Source organism: Barbatula barbatula (genome assembly GCF_947034865.1).
Source record: "Barbatula barbatula genome assembly, chromosome: 3".
NCBI classification, from domain to species: Eukaryota; Metazoa; Chordata; class Actinopteri; order Cypriniformes; family Nemacheilidae; genus Barbatula; species Barbatula barbatula.
In genome coordinates this window covers 1,061,784-1,085,277 of record NC_136764.1, presented here as the reverse complement: position 1 = coordinate 1,085,277, position 23,494 = coordinate 1,061,784, and the positions used below count along the sequence as shown (strand labels likewise).

Genomic DNA, 23,494 nt, shown 5'->3' with positions numbered 1-23,494 from the left:
ACCATATGGCCTCATAAAACTGTGGATTACTAGATGACTTTTGGGATAAAGTTCTATAGAGATATAAATCTTATTTCCTTACACCATAAAATCCTATTACAAGAAGAATAGATGGTATCTCTCGACACTGGGTTCAGTGTGTTTTACAGTATGTGTGATTCAGTGATGAACAAGTAAACATGTTTGCATGGCTTTGTACAGTATGTGTGTGTGTTTTGCCTCTGAGCTGCACTTGTCATGAGGAAGTTGAAACAAAGCCCCAGACAGACAGGAAGTGATGTCCGTGGCTCAGAAAAACAAAATTCCTTTTCTGTCATCAGCTGCTCTGGAAGATGTTTCACACAACTCCAGTGTTACCATCAGTTAGTCTGTTCAACTTTCAGAAATATTGCCCTCAATGACCTGCTGTGACTGAACAGGCATGTTATGTATTGATGACGGTCTGGTGGTCCAGATACACACCGGTGGCCGTAAAGTAAACTGCCTTTAGTAACGGGTCAGAATTCTTTGTGTAGTGAAATACAGGCGTAATCGATACAACGCTTCTCAGCGCATATGTGTTCTTATTTACAGCTTAACTTCTTGGTTTCTGTAAATTTCACTTTGCATCTCGTGATAGAAAGACACTCAAATGTAAAGTGTCCAATGGTCAAATTAGCAAAACTTCCAAAAATGTCTATGACTTTGTTTCACTTTATATATATATATATATTATTAATATATGGGAAAAAATCTGGAGGAATTAAAAAATCCCCAGATGAACATGTGACAAGTCAAAGTCAAACCTGTAAATATGTCGCTGTATAAACTTAAAAACATTATTTCTGGGCATTTACTTTATTTGTATTAATATGTTCGACCAATAAACAACGTCTCAATAATATTTAATTGTTATTCATTTATTCTATTACTGAAGTGTTACAAATATGCACACAGAGAAAATGTAACATGGCGGGTCAATCCTCTCTCTTTTTTTCTCTTATTTTTTAAAGTAAATTTTACTTAGTTTGATTTGCAACTTTCTTTTCACTTTCCTCTTGGTCTGTTTTAGTAAAACTACAACCACGTTTTACCATTAAACCGAAAATCATTACATTTTTCAATTTTATTAAGGCTGTTCCATTATTTAGTGAAAGAAACATAAAATAATATGTCGCCTTGCTTTGTGTTTATTGACAAATAACACTCAACGACATTTACATTTGCTACTGTAAGTAAAACAGCATCTACACAGAAAAGAAAATATTCACAGATTTGAAACATTTGCATAGCAAAGATATAGTTTCCAGTGCATTGAAACATTACCTTCAAGATCAACCGAATGCTTCACACATTTAACTAAACACTCCAGTTCAAGTACAATGAAGCTCTTTAAAACAACAGCAACAGCTACAGTATCTGAACGTAGAAGAATAGAGAGTTGATGTTTCATCAGCTGTACGTGGTTTCTGGATGGTTATCATCCGTGAACTCATCAGAATCAGTTCCAGAGCTCAGCTCAATGTTGGACGATTCACTGCTCGTGCTCTCACCACACAGCAGACGAGTCACCTGCGCGTCAGACTTCAAAGACTTCACATCATTTCCAATGCACAACTCTCCCAATTCATTGATGATGACACACAATTCCTCTTTGCTGTCCTCGAAACAGTCGTCGTCTAGAAACTCATGGAACAGCATGACCCTCTCCTCCTCTCTCTCCCCGACCAGATCTTCAATGATGGAGTGCAGCTTAGGAGCGCTTCGGCTGCGCTCCACCGGAGGTTTGTACACGTTCACCATCTTCCTCTTGGGCACAAGAGGAACTGTTTGCTCTCCTATGAGAATCTGTTGCTGATGTTTGGCGTCTTCTCTACGTTTGAGTCTCTGAAACTCGCTCAGAGCCGAGCTGGAGGTCTGGTACAGCAGAAGCGCCATCGCTTTCGCCTTCTCGGGTTTGGAGACGAGGACCGCGTGACATCTCAGCATCACTGCTTTGTGCTTGATCTCGTGTCTGTAAATCCAGGCAAAGATTTTGGGAAGCCTCGGATCGGCTACGCAGTACGTGATTCGGTGAAGTAAATACAGATGTCCTGGTTTTCTGGACTTCTCGTCGGAGTGGATCATGCGTATTCCCTCAGCGCCCATGGTCAGGCGCATTTCAGTGCCGTGTCTGCCCATCTCGCTCTTATTCCAGATCTTCCTGATGACCACGTCCGTACATCCCTCTCCTTTTGACTGAATGGTGGTTGAATTGCCCAAATATAAGACCGTATAGGTGGGATCGTCTGAGGTGATGCCTAACTTTTTCCTTCTGGATTTGAAGATGGTCCCGATGCGGGTCAGAGCCCCGTCTGGATATGATTTGGTAAATGAAGACAGAGCTGAACCAAGAGAAAACTTTGAGTGTTTCTCTTTTTCTATGAGTTCATCTTCATTCTCTTTTAGTTGCAACATTATGACATTAAATGCTGCGCCGTATTGAATCTAAACTTTCACAACCTGCCAGACAGACATCTGCTCTACAGCGCTGCAGTCGCTTATATATCTGTGTGGACTGAACCATTACAGATCAAAGCAGGGGTGTCCAAACTTTTTTCTATACACTGTTAAAGATCCAACTTGAATATGTTCATTTAACAAAGGAAATTACGTTACTTGAACAAATAATGTTTGGTAAAAGGAACCAAGATATAATTTTGTGTGTACTGAATACAATTCATCCACAGCGTGTTGCTAACAAAGATTATTTTGTTGACTGGACTTAGATACTCTTAGATAAGTTATTGTTCAAAACTTGCAAAATAATGAAAGAGGATTCGACACAAACTGCTCGAGCAGTTACTGAACCAATGTTGGTCTGTCTTCATTGGAATTATGATTAGATCGTGTTTATAATGTAATACAAATAATATAAGAAAACATCACATTTTGGGTTTGGTGGCCTTAAATCCATAGTTGAGAACTCACACGTAATGTTGTCCAGTGATTTCAAGTTGGTTTCTTTTTTGTAATCACTAAGAAAATGTAGTTGATGTAAACTATTTGATCAGAAGTTGACTAAGATTGTTTGCTGTTTTGTGGAAATTGTTTAACTGTATAAGAGCCCTATTTCATATATACTGTATATTGAAACATTATTTTTTTCATGTGATCAAAGCAGAATTTTCAGTATCATTACTTCAGTCCCACATTAATAAAAAAGTGACTATTTTTCTGCAACTTCAAATCCAGAAGACTGATTTGTGAGTTTTGCCTGCAAGTGCAAATCTCAACATTCAACTTTTCACATTGGGGCTGTGAGTGTACACCTATAGATACTTATTTTACAAGTTCACAAGTGTGTGTGTGTGTGTGTGTGTGTGTGTGTGTGTGTGTGTGTGTGTGTGTGTGTGTGTGTGTGTGTGTGTGTGTGTGTGTGTGTGTGTGTGTGTGTGTGAATACTGGCGGGGAGCAGGATATGACATATATGATAATATACTTTACAGCGATCTGGCTTTACATTATGACCACTGACGGGTGAAGTGATTAACACTGATTATCTCATCATCACAGCACTTATTACTGGGGGGGAAATATTAGGAAGCAAGAGAACATTTTGTCCTCAAAGTTGATGTTAGAAGCAGGACAAATGGGCAAGTGTAAGTATTGGAGGGAGTTTGATACTCATTTTAACCTGCAGAGGCCGCCATTATCTTTCTTCAATGACATTATCTGGTTGCACTCACAGGCAGCCAAACTGAACAAAGACAAACAAATCAGATCTTCTGTAGATATAAGATGCTGTAAGATGAAAAAGAAAATAAAGACGCGATCTGGTGTTTTCATACATTTTATTATTGTTGGTTAAAAACAACACAAACATACATATTAATAAGATAAAATCATTGTAAATTTGATATAGGCCTATACAAGACTCCATTAGCTATTATAAAGTGTATTTTATCCAGGTTTTGACTTTTTGAAGGACCTCCCACATTATACACACACTTCATATTTGCAGTTTTAAAGTAAAAAGAAATCCTACAAAGTTTGTCGTCTCTCAAAAACCACGTCCTTTTTTGGCACATCCATAACGCAAGTTTATTTCCCTTTTTTAAAACAGAATATTTGTTCATAGACCGACATTTTTTTATGTTTAGACTCTTTCAACAAGGGTTTAGTAAAATATAAACAGACGGTACAATATATTCGTGCGTTTTTGTCACATCCATAATGTTGGAATTACCCATGTGACATTAGTTCATGCTATTGTAAGGTAAAAGCTTCAAGACACAAGTCACCTCAGGAGATATTTAAGACTTCTAAGGATTCAGATGTTGTTTATCAACAATAAGCATTAGCATAATATCTCATTACATTCATATTCAGAATTGAATCTTAATACAAATATGTTCAAATGCATTATTATTCACATTAATATTTCAAATAAATGTCACTTTCCTGACACACACATACACTAAAAACCCTTCACGCCCGCAGCAAATGTGCCGATGTGACACAGAAAGCTCAGATTTAAGGACAATCTGCTGCATTTGAGCCCTTTTGCTTTATAGTGGACTGAAGCAGAAAAACACAAAGAGACAAACAATCAACAGTTTGTGTGTTTTCATCTCTAACAGACTCATGTTGAGCTCTTATGAGTCACTGATGTTGTTTGTCCAGTAAGTAAACAACTCTTGTAGTTTATGACAAAACACAGTTGCTTGGTTTATGATTTTGGCTAAATCCTGTAAACATCAGAGAAACATCAGATATTATTATTATGAACTCATTACAGTCATTATCAACAGATATCATCTAACAATGACTTGTGTTGTGATCTTAAGATATGATAAATATAAACTTACACACTTCTGAAGTGACTTATATATGAGAATAACACAGAAACACTTCATCCAAACAACAACACAACACAACACAGGTGTGTTTACACAACAAGACTAATAGATGAAAGTGTATTTATAAAGAGTCACTTTTATTGACAAATAGTACAAATTATAATGACTATTGAATTTAATATGATCATTTCAAGAGTAAATAAATAACTCACCGTAGTTTCTGTAGTTTACATTGAGGATCCTTCAGTAGATCAGAGAGCAGCTTCACTCCTGAATCTTCTGGTTTATTATTGTTCAGATTGAGTTCTGTCAGATGTGAGGGGTTTGATCTCAGAGCTGAAGCCAGAGCAACACAACCTTCAGATCCAATACTGCAGTTCCACAGACTGAAACAAGAAATAAACTCTTCACACTCACAGCAAATGAATTCATGATTTATAATATTTGTGGGATTATTGTCAGTTAATAGAGAAACACATGACAGATATTTAGACATTTATTCACAGATATAAGTTGCTGGTGTTGGATTTAAACTCTTCTACCGGCACAGAAACAATAAATGTGTGTTTACGTCTGAAATGACTTGTGAGGGTCAAATAAAAAACAAATGTGTTTTAAAAAAAGTTCAAATTCAATAAACTTTTGCACATGAAGACTTGATGAAAGAGTTTAACACGTCCTTACATACAAACATTTATTTATTTTCTATTTCACTGCAAAAAAAGACTTTCTAACTCTTTAGTTTTGTCTTGTTTTCAGTACAAATGGCTAAACAGTCTTGAATCAAGATGCTTTTTCATGATGAGCAAAATCACCTGTTTTGTTTTTAGACAACAATTTGAAATGTCAGTGAATTTGTGCTTAAAACAAGATAGAAAATCTGTCAATGGGGTCAGAAATATAATCTTGAATTAAGTTTCACCTTTTTCTTAGTCAGTAAATTCAAGATTATATTTCTTACCGTATTGGCAGATTTATTAGTTTGTTTTAATAACAAATTCACTGAAATTTCATATTTTTCATCTTAAAACAAGAATTATTTTCTTATTTTGCTCATCATGAAAATGCATCTTGATTCAAGAATGTTTAGACATTTGTGCTGGAAAACAAGACAAAAATATCAAGTAAGAAAGTCATTTCTGCAGTTTAATGTCATAATAACACTTTCACTCACTGTAGTTTCTGTAGTTTACATTGAGGATCCTTCAGTAGATCAGAGAGCAGCTTCACTCCAGAATCTCCTGGTTTATTATAGTTCAGATTGAGTTCTGTCAGATGTGAGGGGTTTGATCTCAGAGCTGAAGCCAGAGCAACACAACCTTCAGATCCAATACTGCAGTTAGACAGACTGAAACAAGAAATAAACTCTTCACACTCACAGCAAATGAATTCATGATTTATAATATTTGTGGGATTATTGTCAGTTAATAGAGAAACACATGACAGATATTTACACATTTATTCACAGATATAAGTTGCTGGTGTTGGATTTAAACTCTTCTACCGGCACAGAAACAATAAATGTGTGTTTACGTCTGAAATGACTTGTGAGGGTCAAATAAAAACAAATGTGTTTTAAAAAAGTTCAAATTCAATAAACTTTTGCACATGAAGACTTGATGAAAGAGTTTAACACGTCCTTACATACAAACATTTATTTATTTTCTATTTCACTGCAACAAATGACAAAAAAAGACTTTCTTATTCAGTATGTTTGTCTTGTTTTCCAGCACAAATGTCTAAACATTCTTGAATCAAGATTCATTTTCATGATGAGCAAAATGACCTGTTTTGTTTTTAGGCCCAAAATATGAAATTTCAGTGAATCTGTGTTAAAGACAAGCTAGAAAATCTGTCAATGGGGTAAAAAAATAATCTTGAATTAAGTTTCACCTTTTTCTTAGTCACTAAATTCAAGATTATATTTCTTACCGTATTGGCAGAATTATAAGTTTGTTTTAAGAACAAATTCACTGAAATTTCATATTTTTCATCTTAAAACAAGAATTATTTTCTCAGGTTATTTTGCTCATTATGAAAATGCATCTTGATTCAAGAATGTTTAGACATTTGTTCTGGAAAACAAGACAAAAATATCAAGTAAGAAAGTCATTTCTGCAGTTTAATGACATCATAACACTTTCACTCACTGTAGTTTCTGTAGTTTACATTGAGGATCCTTCAGTAGATCAGAGAGCAGCTTCACTCCTGAATCTTCTGGATTATTATAGTTCAGATCGAGTTCTGTCAGATGTGAGGGGTTTGATCTCAGAGCTGAAGCCAGAGCAACACAACCTTCAGATCCAATACTGCAGTCAAACAGACTGAAACAAGAAATAAACTCTTCACACTCACAGCAAATGAATTCATGATTTATAATATTTGTGGGATTATTGTCAGTTAATAGAGAAACACATGACAGATATTTAGACATTTATTCACAGATATAAGTTGCTGGTGTTGGATTTAAACTCTTCTACCGGCACAGAAACAATAAATGTGTGTTTACGTCTGAAATGACTTGTGAGGGTCAAATAAAAACAAATGTGTTTTAAAAAAGTTCAAATTCAATAAACTTTTGCACATGAAGACTTGATGAAAGAGTTTAACACGTCCTTACATACAAACATTTATTTATTTTCTACTACACTGCAAAAAAAGACTTTCTAACTCTGTAGTTTTGTCTTGTTTTCAGTACAAATGTCTAAACAGTCTTGAATCAAGATGCTTTTTCATGATGAGCAAAATCACCTGTTTTGTTTTTAGACAACAATTTGAAATGTCAGTGAATTTGTGCTTAAAACAAGATAGAAAATCTGTCAATGGGGTCAGAAACATAATCTTGAATTAAATCTCACCATTTTCTTAGTCACTAAATTCAAGATTATTTTTTTGACCCCATTGGCAGATTTTTTAGTTTGTTTTAAGAACAAATTCACTGAAACTTCATATTTTTGTCTAAAAAGAAGACTTATTTTTTTAGGTTATTTTGCTCATCATGAAAATGCATCTTGATTCAAGAATGTTTAGACATTTGTGCTGGAAAACAAGACAAAAATATCAAGTAAGAAAGTCATTTCTGCAGTTTAATGACATCATAACACTTTCACTCACTGTAGTTTCTGTAGTTTACATTGAGGATCCTTCAGTAGATCAGAGAGCAGCTTCACTCCTGAATCTTCTAGTTTATTACAGTTCAGATTGAGTTCTGTCAGATGTGAGGGGTTTGATCTCAGAGCTGAAGTCAGAGCATCACAACCTTCAGATCCAATACTGCAGTCAAACAGACTGAAACAAGAAATAAACTCTTCACACTCACAGCAAATGAATTCATGATTTATAATATTTGTGGGATTATTGTCAGTTAATAGAGAAACACATGACAGATATTTAGACATTTATTCACAGATATAAGTTGCTGGTGTTGGATTTAAACTCTTCTACCGGCACAGAAACAATAAATGTGTGTTTACGTCTGAAATGACTTGTGAGGGTCAAATTAAAACAAATGTGTTTTAAAAAAGTTCAAATTCAATAAACTTTTGCACATGAAGACTTGATGAAAGAGTTTAACACGTCCTTACATACAAACATTTATTTATTTTCTATTTCACTGCAACAAATGTCAAAAAAAGACTTTCTTATTCAGTATTTCTGTCTTGTTTTCCAGAACAAATGTCTAAACAGTCTTGAATCAAGATTCATTTTCATGATGAGCAAAATTACTTGTTTTGTTTTTAGGCCCAAAGTATGAAATGTCAGTGAATCTGTGTTAAAGACAAGCTAGAAAATCTGTCAATGGGGTAGAAAAATAATCTTGAATTAAGTTTCACCTTTTTCTTAGTCACTAAATTCAAGATTATATTTCTTACCGTATTGGCAGAATTATAAGTTTGTTTTAAGAACAAATTCACTGAAATTTCATATTTTTCATCTTAAAACAAGAATTATTTTCTCAGGTTATTTTGCTCATCATGAAAATGCATCTTGATTCAAGAATGTTTAGACATTTGTACTGGAAAACAAGACAAAGATATCAAGTAAGAAAGTCATTTCTGCAGTTTAATGACATCATAACACTTTCACTCACTGTAGTTTCTGTAGTTTACATTGAGGATCCTTCAGTAGATCAGAGAGCAGCTTCACTCCTGAATCTCCTGGATTATTATAGTCCAGATTGAGTTCTGTCAGATGTGAGGGGTTTGATCTCAGAGCTGAAGTCAGAGCATCACAACCTTCAGATCCAATACTGCAGCCAGACAGACTGAAACAAGAAATAAACTCTTCACACTCACAGCAAATGAATTCATGATTTATAATATGCAGTTTCCTAAAACACACACACATGAAATTAGTCTGTGTTTCGATTTGACTACTTTTTTGACGCTGCAAGCGTCTGTTTTGCATTATAATCCTATGGACACAGTGTTTTCAAGAAAGTCCTGAATGTTTTTTTAAAGGTCAGTGTCGGCGTCTTTTTCTGGAGCTCACAGCATCTGTTGAGGTTGAAAAGAGTTCAAATGATGTCCTACGAGCGTTTTCTAAACTAATAAAGCACTTTTGTCAACTTTTTCTTGTCCAAAAATAAGTTCGTTCAAATTTCTGGGATTTTTGTTATCAATAATATACAAAATTAATAACAATTTAAATTATTTTAAATGTATAAAATATTGTGTTGTGACATTCCTTTTTTGTCCATGAAGGTCACAAAGAGGGTCATCTAATGGAGACGATCAGAGGGTTAAGTGAAGAAGTTGAAACCTGAAACCGATTAGTATGGAAGTATTTTAATGACTTTAGTCTTTGAAGCTAAAATCATGTTGAATTACCACTAATCAAAAATAAACCTGTTGCATTACCAGTGCTTGCATGTTTAGAGTTTACAATCCAATACGGTTGTAAAATACAACCTTTAATATTCAATAGAAAAATTTCAATTCATATTATTTCGGTTAAAAAATTTGCTTCCATAAATTCAGGCGTTCAAATTCACATCCGGGAATCACAGGTGAAGGAAAAGAACGCATTCAGCCAATCCATGATCTCTACCTGCTGCCTGACCGCTTCACCAGCAGATGTTGAAAGTCGGTTCTGATGAAGATCAGAGAAATGCAGATGCTTTTTAATATGTTTGCCACACAGTCCACTCATCTGCTCGATGTGAATTAAGTTGTTCTCATAGAAAGCTTCTTATGCATCATCATGAAAAATGATTGATGCTTATACTGGCAGCTTAGCTCACTACTATCAGCCCTGGAACGGACATGAGCACAGGTACAATTCCAGCTGGCCAGGAATCAGTGGACTAGTAATACATTTAAAATATTCATTTAATAATTTACATATCCTACCTGATCTCCTAGTACTGCCTATTTATAGTACGAGTTTATGTTTGTATTTGGCTTGCTATACTCATTCATTACTTTTTACGTGCATATGATACATTTACATTTAGTCATTTAGCAGCTTTTAGCATTTTTATCCAAAGCAACTTATAAAGAGTTCAAGGAGCATTAAAGCAAGTCATACAGGAGCAAAACAATATTGGTTGAGTAGGTATGTGCAATACAATATAAATAACATATTAAAATAAGTATTTTCTTAAAAACTTATATTTTAAAAGATTTTGTAAATGAGGGATATAAATGCTTGATCTTAAACAAACGAATAACTACTTAAAAAAGAAATATCAATGGACTTAAATATGCCTTCTTTTCATCTGAAATCTCTCAGAACGCAAACAAAATAAAGTCAATTTGTAAATTTGAAGATTAAGCAACATTAAAAGTTTTAGCACGGTACACCGGCCCTGATGGAGGTCGGTGGACGCTAAAGGGATAGATAGGCTACAGGCACTTAGCAAGTCTCACAAGATTATATGTTTTTGTTCTACCATGTCACCATGCCACATATTCTGGTCTAAGTCGTTGAAAATATATGTCATGGCACATGTGGTGTCCATTATGGCATCGGGTCCACGGTTATTTAAAAGGAATGTATTTTAAGCGAATCTAACCGAAAGACACAAATTAAATACATTTAATGGTTAGGTAAACAACAAATATTTGTTACACCAAACTAGACATAATTCATAATATGAACTCAAGCAGTTTGGTGTGTAGTGTGTGACACATTATTGGAAACACGCAGAACGCAGCAAAAGTTTGTATCTTTGCGCTTAAAAACCATTTTACAGCTGTTAGATCCATAACGCCATGAGGTATCTCGCTTGGGTGCAGGCTGCACAAGACGTTTCAGGTCTAGTCTAAGCTGCTAGTTGAGATCTCAGATATTTGACCTCTTTAAACACAATAAATGTCATGTAAATGCTGATGATACATATTATTGATGTGAACACGATGTGCTGAAGTAAAATTAATTAATTCCTTCAAGCCAGAGCAGGAGGGCACTCAAAGTCTGAGCATAATAGGCCTGTGTCTGTGCGGACTGCTGGCAGTACAAGCGTAAGTACAATTTCTGATGATGCATAAGAAGAGATCTATACGAAAAAATTAATTCACTTAAAGGAGCAGATGAGTGGACTGTGTGGCAAACATATAAAAAGTATCTGTATTTCTTGCTTTGATCTTCATCAGAACCGATTTTCACCATCTGCTGGTGAAGCGGTCAGGCAGCAAGCAGAGATGCATTGGAGGAATCGTCACTCTATTGCTTCTCCTGTAATTCCCGGATGTGAAACTTTGAATTTCAAGCCGCATTTGAACCCCTGAATTTGTGGAAGCAAATTTTTTAAACGAAATATGTACTGAAATTTTCTGTTGAATATTAAAGGTTGTATTTTAAAACAAGTTGAATATTTTGAATGAAATGTCAAAGGTGAATTTTGATTATTGAATTTATAAACGGTGAAACTGTTTCAAGTTAAAATATTCACATCTTCGGGCGCTACTGAGGTGCACATGGAGTAGACGTGTTTCATCAAACTCCTCCGCTCCAAGTTTTTTAAGCTGATGGAATTAGGTGCCGTCTTACTATTTTATTTCATATAAGTTGATTTTGAACTTCTACTTGCTTGCGTCTCTTATCTGGATACGAAAAATGCCTTTAAAACCAGCAAAAGCCTCGAAAAGTGCTGGCCCTCAGCCTTCAGCTAACGTTAGCTGTGACGATGCAAATCTCGCCGTTAGCCATCATGCTTCTACTGACGATATGACACTGATGTGGGAAAAGATGTCGAACAAGATTCTTTCAACCATAAATGAAAGATTTGACAAGTTTGAGGAAGATTTTCGAGCTCTACAGACATCGGTACGAGAATTTGCGGAGAGAGTGAAGACTGTCGAGGGTCAGATACGGGACCATGAGGGTCGCATATGCTCTCGAAGCAGCTGTGTCAGATTTGCAGAAAACGAATAAAACTCTTCGATTGAAGGTCAACGACTTAGAAGGGCGATCGCGACGCAACAACATAAAAATAATTGGTATTCCTGAGGGAGAGGAAAAAGGAAGACCCACTGAGTTTGTTGCATCGTTGATTCCGAAACTACTGGGCGAGACGCACTTTCAGGCACCGCTGGTCATTGACCGTGCTCACCGTGCTCTCAAGCCAAGGTCGACAGATGGGGAGAGACCCCGCATCATCATTGCACGTGTGCATTTCTTTCAAGAAAAGGAATTAATCCTTCGACTTCGCCCAGAGATCGCACCCTGGAGTATAACGGGCACAAGGTGTATATCTTTCCAGATTACACAGCAGAAGTGATGGAGCAGCGAAGAGCATTAAGTGATGTGATGCGGGAGTTGAGAGAGTTAAAAGTTGTACATAGTCTCAGATTTCCTGCGCGCCTCCGTGTTCAGCACAACGGACAGTTCAAAACCTTCAATGAACCTGCTGAGGCTGCGAAATTTGTGGAGACCAAGCTGAAGGAGTAGAAGAATAATATGCACAAAACTGGTATCACTCTTAAAATATTATTGTTACATATTATATATAGTTTTCTTTTATTTTTTTGGCTTATAAAAATGACAAATAATTGTATATTTTTATCATTACTATTTTTTCTTCTACTGCCTAGCGATATGCTATTTTTGGTATGTTTTTGTTTTATTAAGAGTGATTACAAAACGCATATACACTCAGCCTATATATATAAATATACGGCGCTACTGTTAATTGTTCTAGATCTTTGTTTATTACTTGGATGTGGAGTTGAGCGAGGTCGAAGTGGCTGGAGCTAGATCCACTTACTACTTACATGCGAGTGGTGTTCTCGGGTCAGAAAAGGGGAAAAGTGCTTCATTTCGGGGAAGCCAAAAGTGGGAGGAGGGGGGTTGACTTTGTTCTAAATCCTGAAGAGTTCTATGTATCGATGTGTGTGTGCGCGCGTGTGTTGGTGTTTGTTTTTGTCCCGTTCGGACTGCCTCATTTCAATATCCCAGTCTTTAATTATTACGGAGATTGATGACTAATACGAATGGGGAAGCTATTACATTGCCTTCTTGGAATGTAAGGGGCCTTGGCCATGTAATTAAAAGAAGTAGAGTGTTTGCACATTTGAAATCACTCAAGGCTGACATAATATTTCTTCAGGAAACTCATCTTAGTATAACTCATCAATGCAGACTCAGGAGCAACTGGATATCTCAGCTTTACCAGGCCCCATTCAATTCTAGAGCAAGAGGTGTAGCCATTATTTTCCCAAAGAATGTTCAGTTTCGATTTTCATCCATGGTTGCTGATCCTCAGGGTAGATATTTAATGGTATCTGGACATATCAATTCTCTCCCCATAACTTTGCTCAATATTTATGGCCCCAATTTTGATGACTCTGAATTTTTTCGCAAAGCCTTTAATATAATTTCAGATGCAAATTCTTCCAATGTAATAGTAGGTGGTGATTTCAACTGCTACTTAGATCCTTACATGGATAGACTTTCCTCAAAACCACCACCTACAATTACCTCCATACAAACACTTCATAATTTAATCAAATCTAGAAATATGGTTGATATTTGGAGGCTGCAGCATCCGACAGATAGAGATTATTCATTTTACTCTCATGTTCACAAATCATACACTAGAATTGATGACTTTTTGGTAACGTCTGAATTGGTTTCAAGTATTAGCAACACTAAACATCACAATATATTAATATCTGATCATAGTCCAGTTACATTTCAACTAGATAATGTTTTGCCAAAGGTAAACTACTGTTGGCGTTTTAATCCAATGTTAATCAAAGATTCAAATTCTACGGAGAGGTTTCAGATTCGACTTTGTGGGAAACATTTAAAGTTGTTATGCGAGGACATATCATAGCGTTTGAGTCATCTAAAAAACAGGCTTCGAAAAAACGCCTTCGAAAAATAGAAGAAACATTACCAGTGCTCGAACAAGCATATAGTGTGTCACTCTCAAACTCGGATTATAATAAAATTTTAAAATTAAAGTATGAATATAATTCAATCCTGAATACTCAAATAAGTAACCTTCTCCTCAAACTTAAGCAGAAGAATTTTGAATTAGGGGATAAACCCGGTAGATTGTTTGCCAGGCAGTTGAGGGGAGAACAAGCTAAGAAGGCGATTCATATGGTTAAATCAAAAGCGGGCAGTTTAATAACTAATCCAAAAGAGATAAATGATTGTTTCAGAGACTTTTATTCTGAATTATATACTTCAAAAGTACAAGATACAGACCCTAATTACGATAGTTTTTTTTCCAAATTGAATCTTCCAAAACTTAGTGAATCCTCCAAATCTGACCTAGAATCTGAACTCTCAATTGAAGATATATTGGGGCAATTCATGCTTTTCCATCTGGGAAAGCTGCAGGCCCTGATGGATTTGGCAGTGAATTTTTTAAAGCTTTTAGTAAAAGACTTGCTCCTTATATGCTAAGAATGCTACAGGATTCAATCCAAAGGAAGAAACTTCCTGATTCTTTGTATGATGCAAACATTTGTGTAATTTTGAAAAAAGGAAAGCCTGAGACTAATCCAGCTAGTTATAGACCCATTGCACTCTTAAATTTTGATCAAAAAGTATTGAGGAAAATATTGGCTTCCAGGTTAGCACAACATATCTCAACAATTATCCATCCTGACCAAACTGGATTTATTCCAGGAAGGTTTTCATTTTGTAATGTCCGCCTACTTCTTAATATTTTATATGCAGATCGTCAGTTAGCCAGAAGTTCTACAGCTATTATCTCACTAGATGCCCAAAAAGCCTTTGATCAAATTGAATGGCCATATATGTTTGAAGCACTAAAACCAGTGGCGTAGCCAGGGGAGGGGCCATGGGGGCACTGGCCCCTCTTGAAAACTGATTGGCCCCCCATTGTGCCCCCACCCTTCTACTTGTCTGTCACTCACAAATTCAAATTATAATCGTTCAGTTTGTAGTAATTAATGATTGCGTCGCGATGCTTCTCAACGAGGACCAAGAATAGGAAGCTGCTGTTTTCCAACAACAACAAAAAACACACGGTAAGTTGATCTATTTTATATTGCTTATGTTTTTTCGATTAGCGAGTTGTTGCAGTGCAAGAAGGGTTTGGTACTATTAACGTTAGCAGCTACCGTCTTTCGGTGTTAGGACAGACCAGGTTCGATGACGATGTTATCTCCTAGAGCAGACTAATATAATGCTAATCGTTATATTTACTATGCACCTGACCTGATGCTGAATGTAACATGGGATTTACTTATTTTTTGGCCGCAACAACGCAAGTGATATTGCAAGCGAGGTGACGAAACAAATCGTATGATCTATGATGTTTATCTAACGCTACACACTTTAAGTTGAGACACGGTAGGCAAAAACATAGTTTTCTATTATTTTTTACTTGTCAATTGTGAGATTTGGGGCTAACGTTATTTGTCTTCAATAACATGTCTTCTTTCAGACTTGTGGTGAAAAGAAAAGTCCACAATACACACGTCTTTATTTTGCTACACTTTTAATCTATTTGTGTCTGTAGATTTTTCCTAAATTCAACAAAAGTTGGCGTTCTAAATCACAACCATGGTGCTGCATCGCTTTCTGCACTGTGTCATTACGTCATCATAAACCTCTCTCTCTCTCTCTCTCTCTCTCTCTCTCTCTCTCTCTCTCTCTCTCTCTCTCTCTATGTTGTTTAATCCAAATATGGTCATTTCCATTTCATCATCAACCAATCGTGAAAGTAAAATGGGGCATTTAACTCTAAAAGCGAATCTCATAGCTGATGCCAATTTCCGACAACGTGATTCGTTCAGACGCATTTTTCATTCGTTCAGACGCCGAGTTATAAGTTTTAAAGTGTTTTAGTTGGTTTGTATTGTTATTGTTGTTGTGGTATGGTATAATCAGGGCTGCACATTTGCTTAAATTTATATATTGGTACTTTAGTATATTGGTCATTTCAGGATCATACAGAAAAAGTGCACTCCTGAGTGTTATTCTATTAATGCATAAAGTTATGTGGTTAAAATCCTTATATTTGACTAATATGCCTTTGTGTTATAGCTGTCTCTAGGGATGAAACAGATGAGAGTGAAAGTGATGTGGAAAAGCTGGATACTTCCCCACCTTCAGAAGCTGAATTGTACTTTTTTTAAATTAACCAGATACATAAACCTATTATAAGCCACATTTTACAACTTATGAACTAAGTTGTTGTTTATTTGCTTGGTCAGTATTAACAGTTGTTTGGCTAAAATTAATTGTATCTAATTTCTATAACTTGATGTTTACTTTTCTTGCCATCTTGCTATACAATATATTGTAGTTTTCTTGAATTTTGTGTCAAAGTAAATCAAATTAGTCTCAAATTTAGTGTGTACTGTGTTTTCACAGAAGTTTATTTATTACAGTTTTTCTTTCACTTTTGTAATGTGAAAAGTTAACACAAATTGTTTTGTTTTGATTTAGAGCAGTGAATAACTGCTATTAAAATATAATAGGGTATCACTGTTTATTACTGAATTTAAAGGTTCCTAAACTCTTAAAATGATTTTGATATACAGTTCACACAACACAAGATTGGCCCCTCTGTATTAATTGTGCCCCCCTGTTGAAAAAATCCTAGAATCGCCCCTGACTAAAACAGTTTGGCGACAATTTTATCGACTGGATCAAAACGGTCTATTTCAGTCCATCCTCAACTATTTTGAGTAATGGTAATAGATCCAGCTCTGTTAAGCTCCACAGGGGGGTACGACAGGGAGATCCTTTATCACCTCTTCTTTTCAACATTGCACTTGAGCCATTGGCTGTAGGAATAAGAACTCATCCACATATTCATGGTATTTCATTGGGGAAGGCTGAAAGTCTGGTAAATTTATATGCAGATGATCTTTTACTGTGTGTTACTGACCCTGTGGTTGCTGTCCCCAAGATTTTAGATTACATTGATACTTTTAGTAAACTTTCAGGATGCTCAATAAATTGGAGTAAAAGTGAATTTTTGCCCCTAACAAATAACTTAAGCGATGCCTTTTTGAAGAGTATACCATTTAGAATAGTGGAGGATCATTTTACATATCTTGGCCTGAAAATTCCAAAGAACCCTAAACATTTATTTAAATTAAATTGTTTAGACATGATTAACAAACTTAAATTAAGCATCGAAAGTTGGAAACTGCTTCCTTTATCACTAATTGACCGTGTGAATGTGATAAAGATGGTTACTCTGCCTAAGTTTCTCTATCTCTTTCAAAATCTCTCTATTTACTTGCCGGCAACCTTTTTTAAACAACTTGATTCAGTTATTCTGTCATTTATATGGAACTTTAAAACGCCTCGCATAGCAAAAGCCCACTTGCAAAAACCTACTGATTGTGGAGGCCTTGGCCTTCCTATTTTTAAACATTACTATTGGGCAGCAAATGCAAGAGCTCTCACTTTTTGGCAAAGGGGCTTCCTGGATAACATGCCACCTGAGGTATGCCCATTATGGGTTTGTGCAGAGGCAGTGCCAAGGTCCTCTCTTCCAGCTTTACTTTTTACAGAATATAAATCTATCTGCAAAATAGGAAACTCTAATTTTGTATTGAGAAATTCTTTGAGAATTTTGAAGCAGATAAATAAATTCTATAAATTACCGAAGGTCTCACTCAATACTCCAATCTCATGCAATCCTTCATTTGAGCCCTCTCAGATTGATGATTCTTTTGTAGGATGGAGGAGAAAAGGTTTATGCCATATAGGAGACCTCTATATAGATAAAACATTTGCATCTTTTCACAACTTAAAAGTAAGTTTGCACTTCCGCAGTCTCACTTCTTCCGTTACTTGCAAATCAGAAATTATGTAAAGGAAAATATCCCACAGTTTACAAATAAACCTGAAAACCATATTATTCACAATCTTTTATCTTCTAATCCTGAAACCAGACAATTAGTATCTGGTTTTGTTCGGGCTTTTGCAACATCTACATGCACCAACCACCTTAAAGCCGCCTGGTCTACTGAACTGAACGATGAAGTGTCTGATGAGATCTGGGAAGAAGGCCTATCGAGAATAAAGAGCTGTTCTGTAAATTCCAGATACAAATGAATCCAGTTTAAAGTTATACACCGAATTCACTACTCCAAAACTAGATTAAGCAAAATATTTCCCTCCATATCTTCTCAATGTGATAGGTGCAGGATGGCAGAGGGGACATTGGCACATTTATTTTGGTTTTGCCCTAACTTATATGATTTCTGGTCAAAGATTTTTGAATTGTTTTCAAGCGCATACAGAATTAGTATTCAACCTGACCATAATCTGGCTATTTTTGGCTATTCTGATGTAATGGAAACTATCCCTCGTACTCTTCAGCATGCTCTAACGGTAGGCCTGATTGAGGCCAAAAAAGTAATACTCCTCAATTGGAAAAGATCACACACGCCTTGTTTCCAGAGATGGTTAAATGAGATGCTTTATAATATTCAAATGGAACAATTACATTTTGAAGAGTTTTGCTCACAAAAACGATTTGAAGCCACATGGGGACCTCTCCTGAAGGGTTTGGAAGTTTAATATCTATCTTCCTCCTGTGGTAAATTTGCTGTATTATAAAACTATTGTGAATATTGGATATATATTTATTTTGTTTCAACAACTATTTTGTATATATTTGCTGATTGAGGTAATCCATATGTGTGTTTTTTTTTTGCCTTTGCTGTCCTGATTGTTTTATGTTTTTGTGTCTGTAATTAAAACTTCCAAACTGTTAATAAAAAATAATATACAGAGAAAGTCATTTCTGCAGTTTAATGTCACAATAACACTTTCACTCACTGTAGTTTCTGTAGTTTACATTGAGGATCCTTCAGTAGATCAGAGAGCAGCTTCACTCCTGAATCTTCTGGATTATTATAGTTCAGATTGAGTTCTGTCAGATGTGAGGGGTTTGATCTCAGAGCTGAAGCCAGAGCAACACAACCTTCAGATCCAATACTGCAGTGAGACAGACTGAAACAAGAAATAAACTCTTCACACTCACAGCAAATGAATTCATGATTTATAATATTTGTGGGATTATTGTCAGTTAATAGAGAAACACATGACAGATATTTAGACATTTATTCACAGATATAAGTTGCTGGTGTTTGATTTAAACTCTTCTACCGGCACAGAAACAATAAATGTGTGTTTACGTCTGAAATGACTTGTGAGGGTCAAATAAAAACAAATTTGTTTGTGTTTTAAAAAAGTTCAAATTCAATAAACTTTTGCACATGAAGACTTGATGAAAGAGTTTAACACGTCCTTACATACAAACATTTATTTATTTTCTATTTCACTGCAACAAATGACAAAAAAAGACTTTCTTATTCAGTATGTTTGTCTGGTTTTCCAGAACAAATGTCTAAACATTCTTGAATCAAGATTCATTTTCATGATGAGCAAAATCACCTGTTTTGTTTTTAGGCCCAAAGTATGAAATGTCAGTGAATCTGTGTTAAAGACAAGATAGAAAATCTGTCAATGGGGTCAGAAAATAATCTTGAATTAAGTTTCACCTTTTTCTTAGTCACTTAATTCAAGATTATATTTCTTACCGTATTGGCAGATTTATTAGTTTGTTTTAATAACAAATTCACTGAAATTACATATTTTTCATCTTAAAAGAAGAATTACTTTCTTAGGTTATTTTGCTCATTATGAAAATGCATCTTGATTCAAGAATGTTTAGACATTTGTGCTGGAAAACAAGACAAAAATATCAAGTAAGAAAGTCATTTCTGCAGTTTAATGACATCATAACACTTTCACTCACTGTAGTTTCTGTAGTTTACATTGAGGATCCTTCAGTAGATCAGAGAGCAGCTTCACTCCTGAATCTCCTGGATTATTATAGTTCAGATTGAGTTCTGTCAGATGTGAGGGGTTTGATCTCAGAGCTGAAGTCAGAGCAACACAACCTTCAGATCCAATACTGCAGTTCCACAGACTGAAACAAGAAATAAACTCTTCACACTCACAGCAAATGAATTCATAATTTATAATATTTGTGGGATTATTGTCAGTTAATAGAGAAACACATGACAGATATTTAGACATTTATTCACAGATATAAGTTGCTGGTGTTGGATTTAAACTCTTCTACCGGCACAGAAACAATAAATGTGTGTTTACATCTGAAATGACTTGTGAGGGTCAAATAAAAACAAATGTGTTTTAAAAAAGTTCAAATTCAATAAACTTTACATTTTTATTTACAAATTTAACGTCCTTACATACAAACATTTATTTATTTTCTATTTCACTGCTACAAATGTCAAAAAAAGACTTTCTTATTCAGTATGTTTGTCTTGTTTTCCAGAACAAATGTCTCAACATTCTTGAATCAAGATTCATTTTCATGATGAGCAAAATGACCTGTTTTGTTTTTAGGCCCAAAGTATGAAATGTCAGTGAATCTGTGTTAAAGACAAGCTAAAACATCTGTCAATGGGGTTTAAAAAAATAATCTTGAATTAAGTTTCACCTTTTTCTTAGTCACTAAATTCAAGATCATATTTTTTACCCCATTGGCAGATTTATTAGTTTGTTTTAAAAACAAATTTACTGAAATTTCATATTTTTCATCTTAAAACAAGAATTATTTTCTCAGGTTATTTTGCTCATTATGAAAATGCATCTTGATTCAAGAATGTTTAGACATTTGTACTGAAAAACAAGACAAAAACATCAAGTAAGAAAGTCATTTCTTCAGTTTAATGACATCATAACACTTTCACTCACTGTAGTTTCTGTAGTTTACATTGAGGATCCTTCAGTAAAACAGAGAGCAGCTTCACTCCTGAATCTTCTGGTTTATTATCACTCAGATCAAGTTCTGTCAGATGTGAGGGGTTTGATCTCAGAGCTGAAGCCAGAGCAACACAACCTTCAGATCCAATACTGCAGCCAGACAGACTGAAACAAGAAATAAACTCTTCACACTCACAGCAAATGAATTCATGATTTATAATATTTGTGGGATTATTGTCAGTTAATAGAGAAACACATGACAGATATTTAGACATTTATTCACAGATATAAGTTGCTGGTGTTGGATTTAAACTCTTCTACCGGCACAGTAACAATAAATGTGTGTTTACGTCTGAAATGACTTGTGAGGGTCAAATAAAAACAAATGTGTTTTAAAAAAGTTCAAATTCAATAAACTTTTGCACATTAAGACTTGATGAAAGAGTTTAACACGTCCTTACATACAAACATTTATTTATTTTCTATTTCACTGCAACAAATGACAAAAAAAGACTTTCTTATTCAGTATGTTTGTCTTGTTTTCCAGAACAAATGTCTAAACATTCTTGAATCAAGATTCATTTTCATGATGAGCAAAATCACCTGTTTTGTTTTTAGGCCCAAAGTATGAAATGTCAGTGAATCTGTGTTAAAGACAAGCTAAAACATCTGTCAATGTGGTCAGAAAAATAATCTTGAATTAAGTTTCACCTTTTTCTTAGTCACTAAATTCAAGATTATATTTCTTACCGTATTGGCAGATTTATTAGTTTGTTTTAATAACAAATTCACTGAAATTACATATTTTTCATCTTAAAAGAAGAATTATTTTCTTAGGTTATTTTGCTCATCATGAAAATGCATCTTGATTCAAGAATGTTTAGACATTTGTGCTGGAAAACAAGACAAAAATATCAAGTAAGAAAGTCATTTCTGCAGTTTAATGACATCATAACACTTTCACTCACTGTAGTTTCTGTAGTTTACATTGTGGATCCTTCAGTAAAACAGAGAGCAGCTTCACTCCTGAATCTTCTGGTTTATTATCACTCAGATCAAGTTCTGTCAGATGTGAGGGGTTTGATCTCAGAGCTGAAGCCAGAGCAACACAACCTTCAGATCCAATACTGCAGCCAGACAGACTGAAACAAGAAATAAACTCTTCACACTCACAGCAAATGAATTCATGATTTATAATATTTTGTGGGATTATTGTCAGTTGATAGAGAAACACATGACAGATATTTAGACATTTATTCACAGATATAAGTTGCTGGTGTTGGATTTAAACTCTTCTACCGGCACAGTAACAATAAATGTGTGTTTACGTCTGAAATGACTTGTGAGGGTCAAATAAAAACAAATGTGTTTTAAAAAAGTTCAAATTCAATAAACTTTTGCACATGAAGACTTGATAAAAGAGTTTAACACGTCCTTACATACAAACATTTATTTATTTTCTATTTCACTGCTACAAATGTCAAAAAAAGACTTTCTTATTCAGTATGTTTGTCTTGTTTTCCAGAACAAATGTCTAAACATTCTTGAATCAAGATTCATTTTCATGATGAGCAAAATGACCTGTTTTGTTTTTAGGCCCAAAGTATGAAATGTCAGTGAATCTGTGTTAAAGACAAGCTAAAACATCTGTCAATGTGGTCAGAAAAATAATCTTGAATTAAGTTTCACCTTTTTCTTAGTCACTTAATTCAAGATTATATTTCTTACCGTATTGGCAGATTTATTAGTTTGTTTTAATAACAAATTCACTGAAATTACATATTTTTCATCTTAAAAGAAGAATTACTTTCTCAGGTTATTTTGCTCATTATGAAAATGCATCTTGATTCAAGAATGTTTAGACATTTGTGCTGGAAAACAAGACAAAAATATCAAGTAAGAAAGTCATTTCTGCAGTTTAATGACATCATAACACTTTCACTCACTGTAGTTTCTGTAGTTTACATTGAGGATCCTTCAGTAGATCAGAGAGCAGCTTCGCTCCTGAATCTTCTAGTTTATTAAAGCTCAGATTGAGTTCTGTCAGATGTGAGGGGTTTGATCTCAGAGCTGAAGCCAGAGCAACACAACCTTCAGATCCAATACTGCAGTCAGACAGACTGAAACAAGAAATAAACTCTTCACACTCACAGCAAATGAATTCATGATTTATAATATTTGTGGGATTATTGTCAGTTAATAGAGAAACACATGACAGATATTTAGACATTTAGTCACAGATATAAGTTGCTGGTGTTGGATTTAAACTCTTCTACCGGCACAGAAACAATAAATGTGTGTTTACGTCTGAAATGACTTGTGAGGGTCAAATAAAAACAAAAGTGTTTTAAAAAAATTCAAATTCAATAAACTTTTTCACATGAAGACTTGATGAAAGAGTTTAACACGTCCTTACATACAAACATTTATTTATTTTCTATTTCACTGCAACAAATGACAAAAAAAGACTTTCTTATTCAGTA

At 34.9% G+C, this 23,494-nt stretch overlaps 2 protein-coding genes across 3 annotated transcripts in view; both read right to left on the bottom strand.

Moving 5' to 3' along the window:
• Positions 1 to 1,153: 1,153 nt before the first annotated feature.
• On the bottom strand, positions 1,154 to 2,492 carry LOC306892162 (protein FAM43A-like). The gene has a single exon (XM_079453034.1). It carries the CDS (start codon positions 2,434 to 2,436, stop codon positions 1,432 to 1,434), a length of 1,005 nt encoding a protein of 334 aa, XP_079309160.1. The 5' UTR covers positions 2,437 to 2,492; the 3' UTR covers positions 1,154 to 1,431.
• Positions 2,493 to 3,796: 1,304 nt separating this feature from the next.
• The window catches only part of LOC306892150 (uncharacterized protein), a 53,030-nt gene continuing 33,332 nt past the window's right edge, over positions 3,797 to 23,494 (bottom strand). For both annotated transcript variants that reach the window (XM_079453015.1, XM_079453016.1), the window contains exons 14-24: positions 22,958 to 23,131; positions 21,980 to 22,153; positions 21,003 to 21,176; positions 20,035 to 20,208; positions 19,053 to 19,226; positions 8,911 to 9,084; positions 7,935 to 8,108; positions 6,971 to 7,144; positions 5,995 to 6,168; positions 5,033 to 5,206; positions 3,797 to 4,709 (exon numbers count right to left, since the gene is read on the bottom strand). In XM_079453015.1, the coding sequence (XP_079309141.1) occupies positions 4,703 to 4,709; positions 5,033 to 5,206; positions 5,995 to 6,168; positions 6,971 to 7,144; positions 7,935 to 8,108; positions 8,911 to 9,084; positions 19,053 to 19,226; positions 20,035 to 20,208; positions 21,003 to 21,176; positions 21,980 to 22,153; positions 22,958 to 23,131 (1,747 nt within the window). In that variant the 3' untranslated portion in view covers positions 3,797 to 4,702. The remainder of the gene's footprint in view (positions 4,710 to 5,032; positions 5,207 to 5,994; positions 6,169 to 6,970; positions 7,145 to 7,934; positions 8,109 to 8,910; positions 9,085 to 19,052; positions 19,227 to 20,034; positions 20,209 to 21,002; positions 21,177 to 21,979; positions 22,154 to 22,957; positions 23,132 to 23,494) is intronic.

Coding starts and splice junctions, on each gene's coding strand:
- LOC306892162 (XM_079453034.1), bottom strand. CDS start 2,436: ATGTTGCAACTAAAAGAGAATGAAGATGAACTCATAGAAAAAGAGAAA.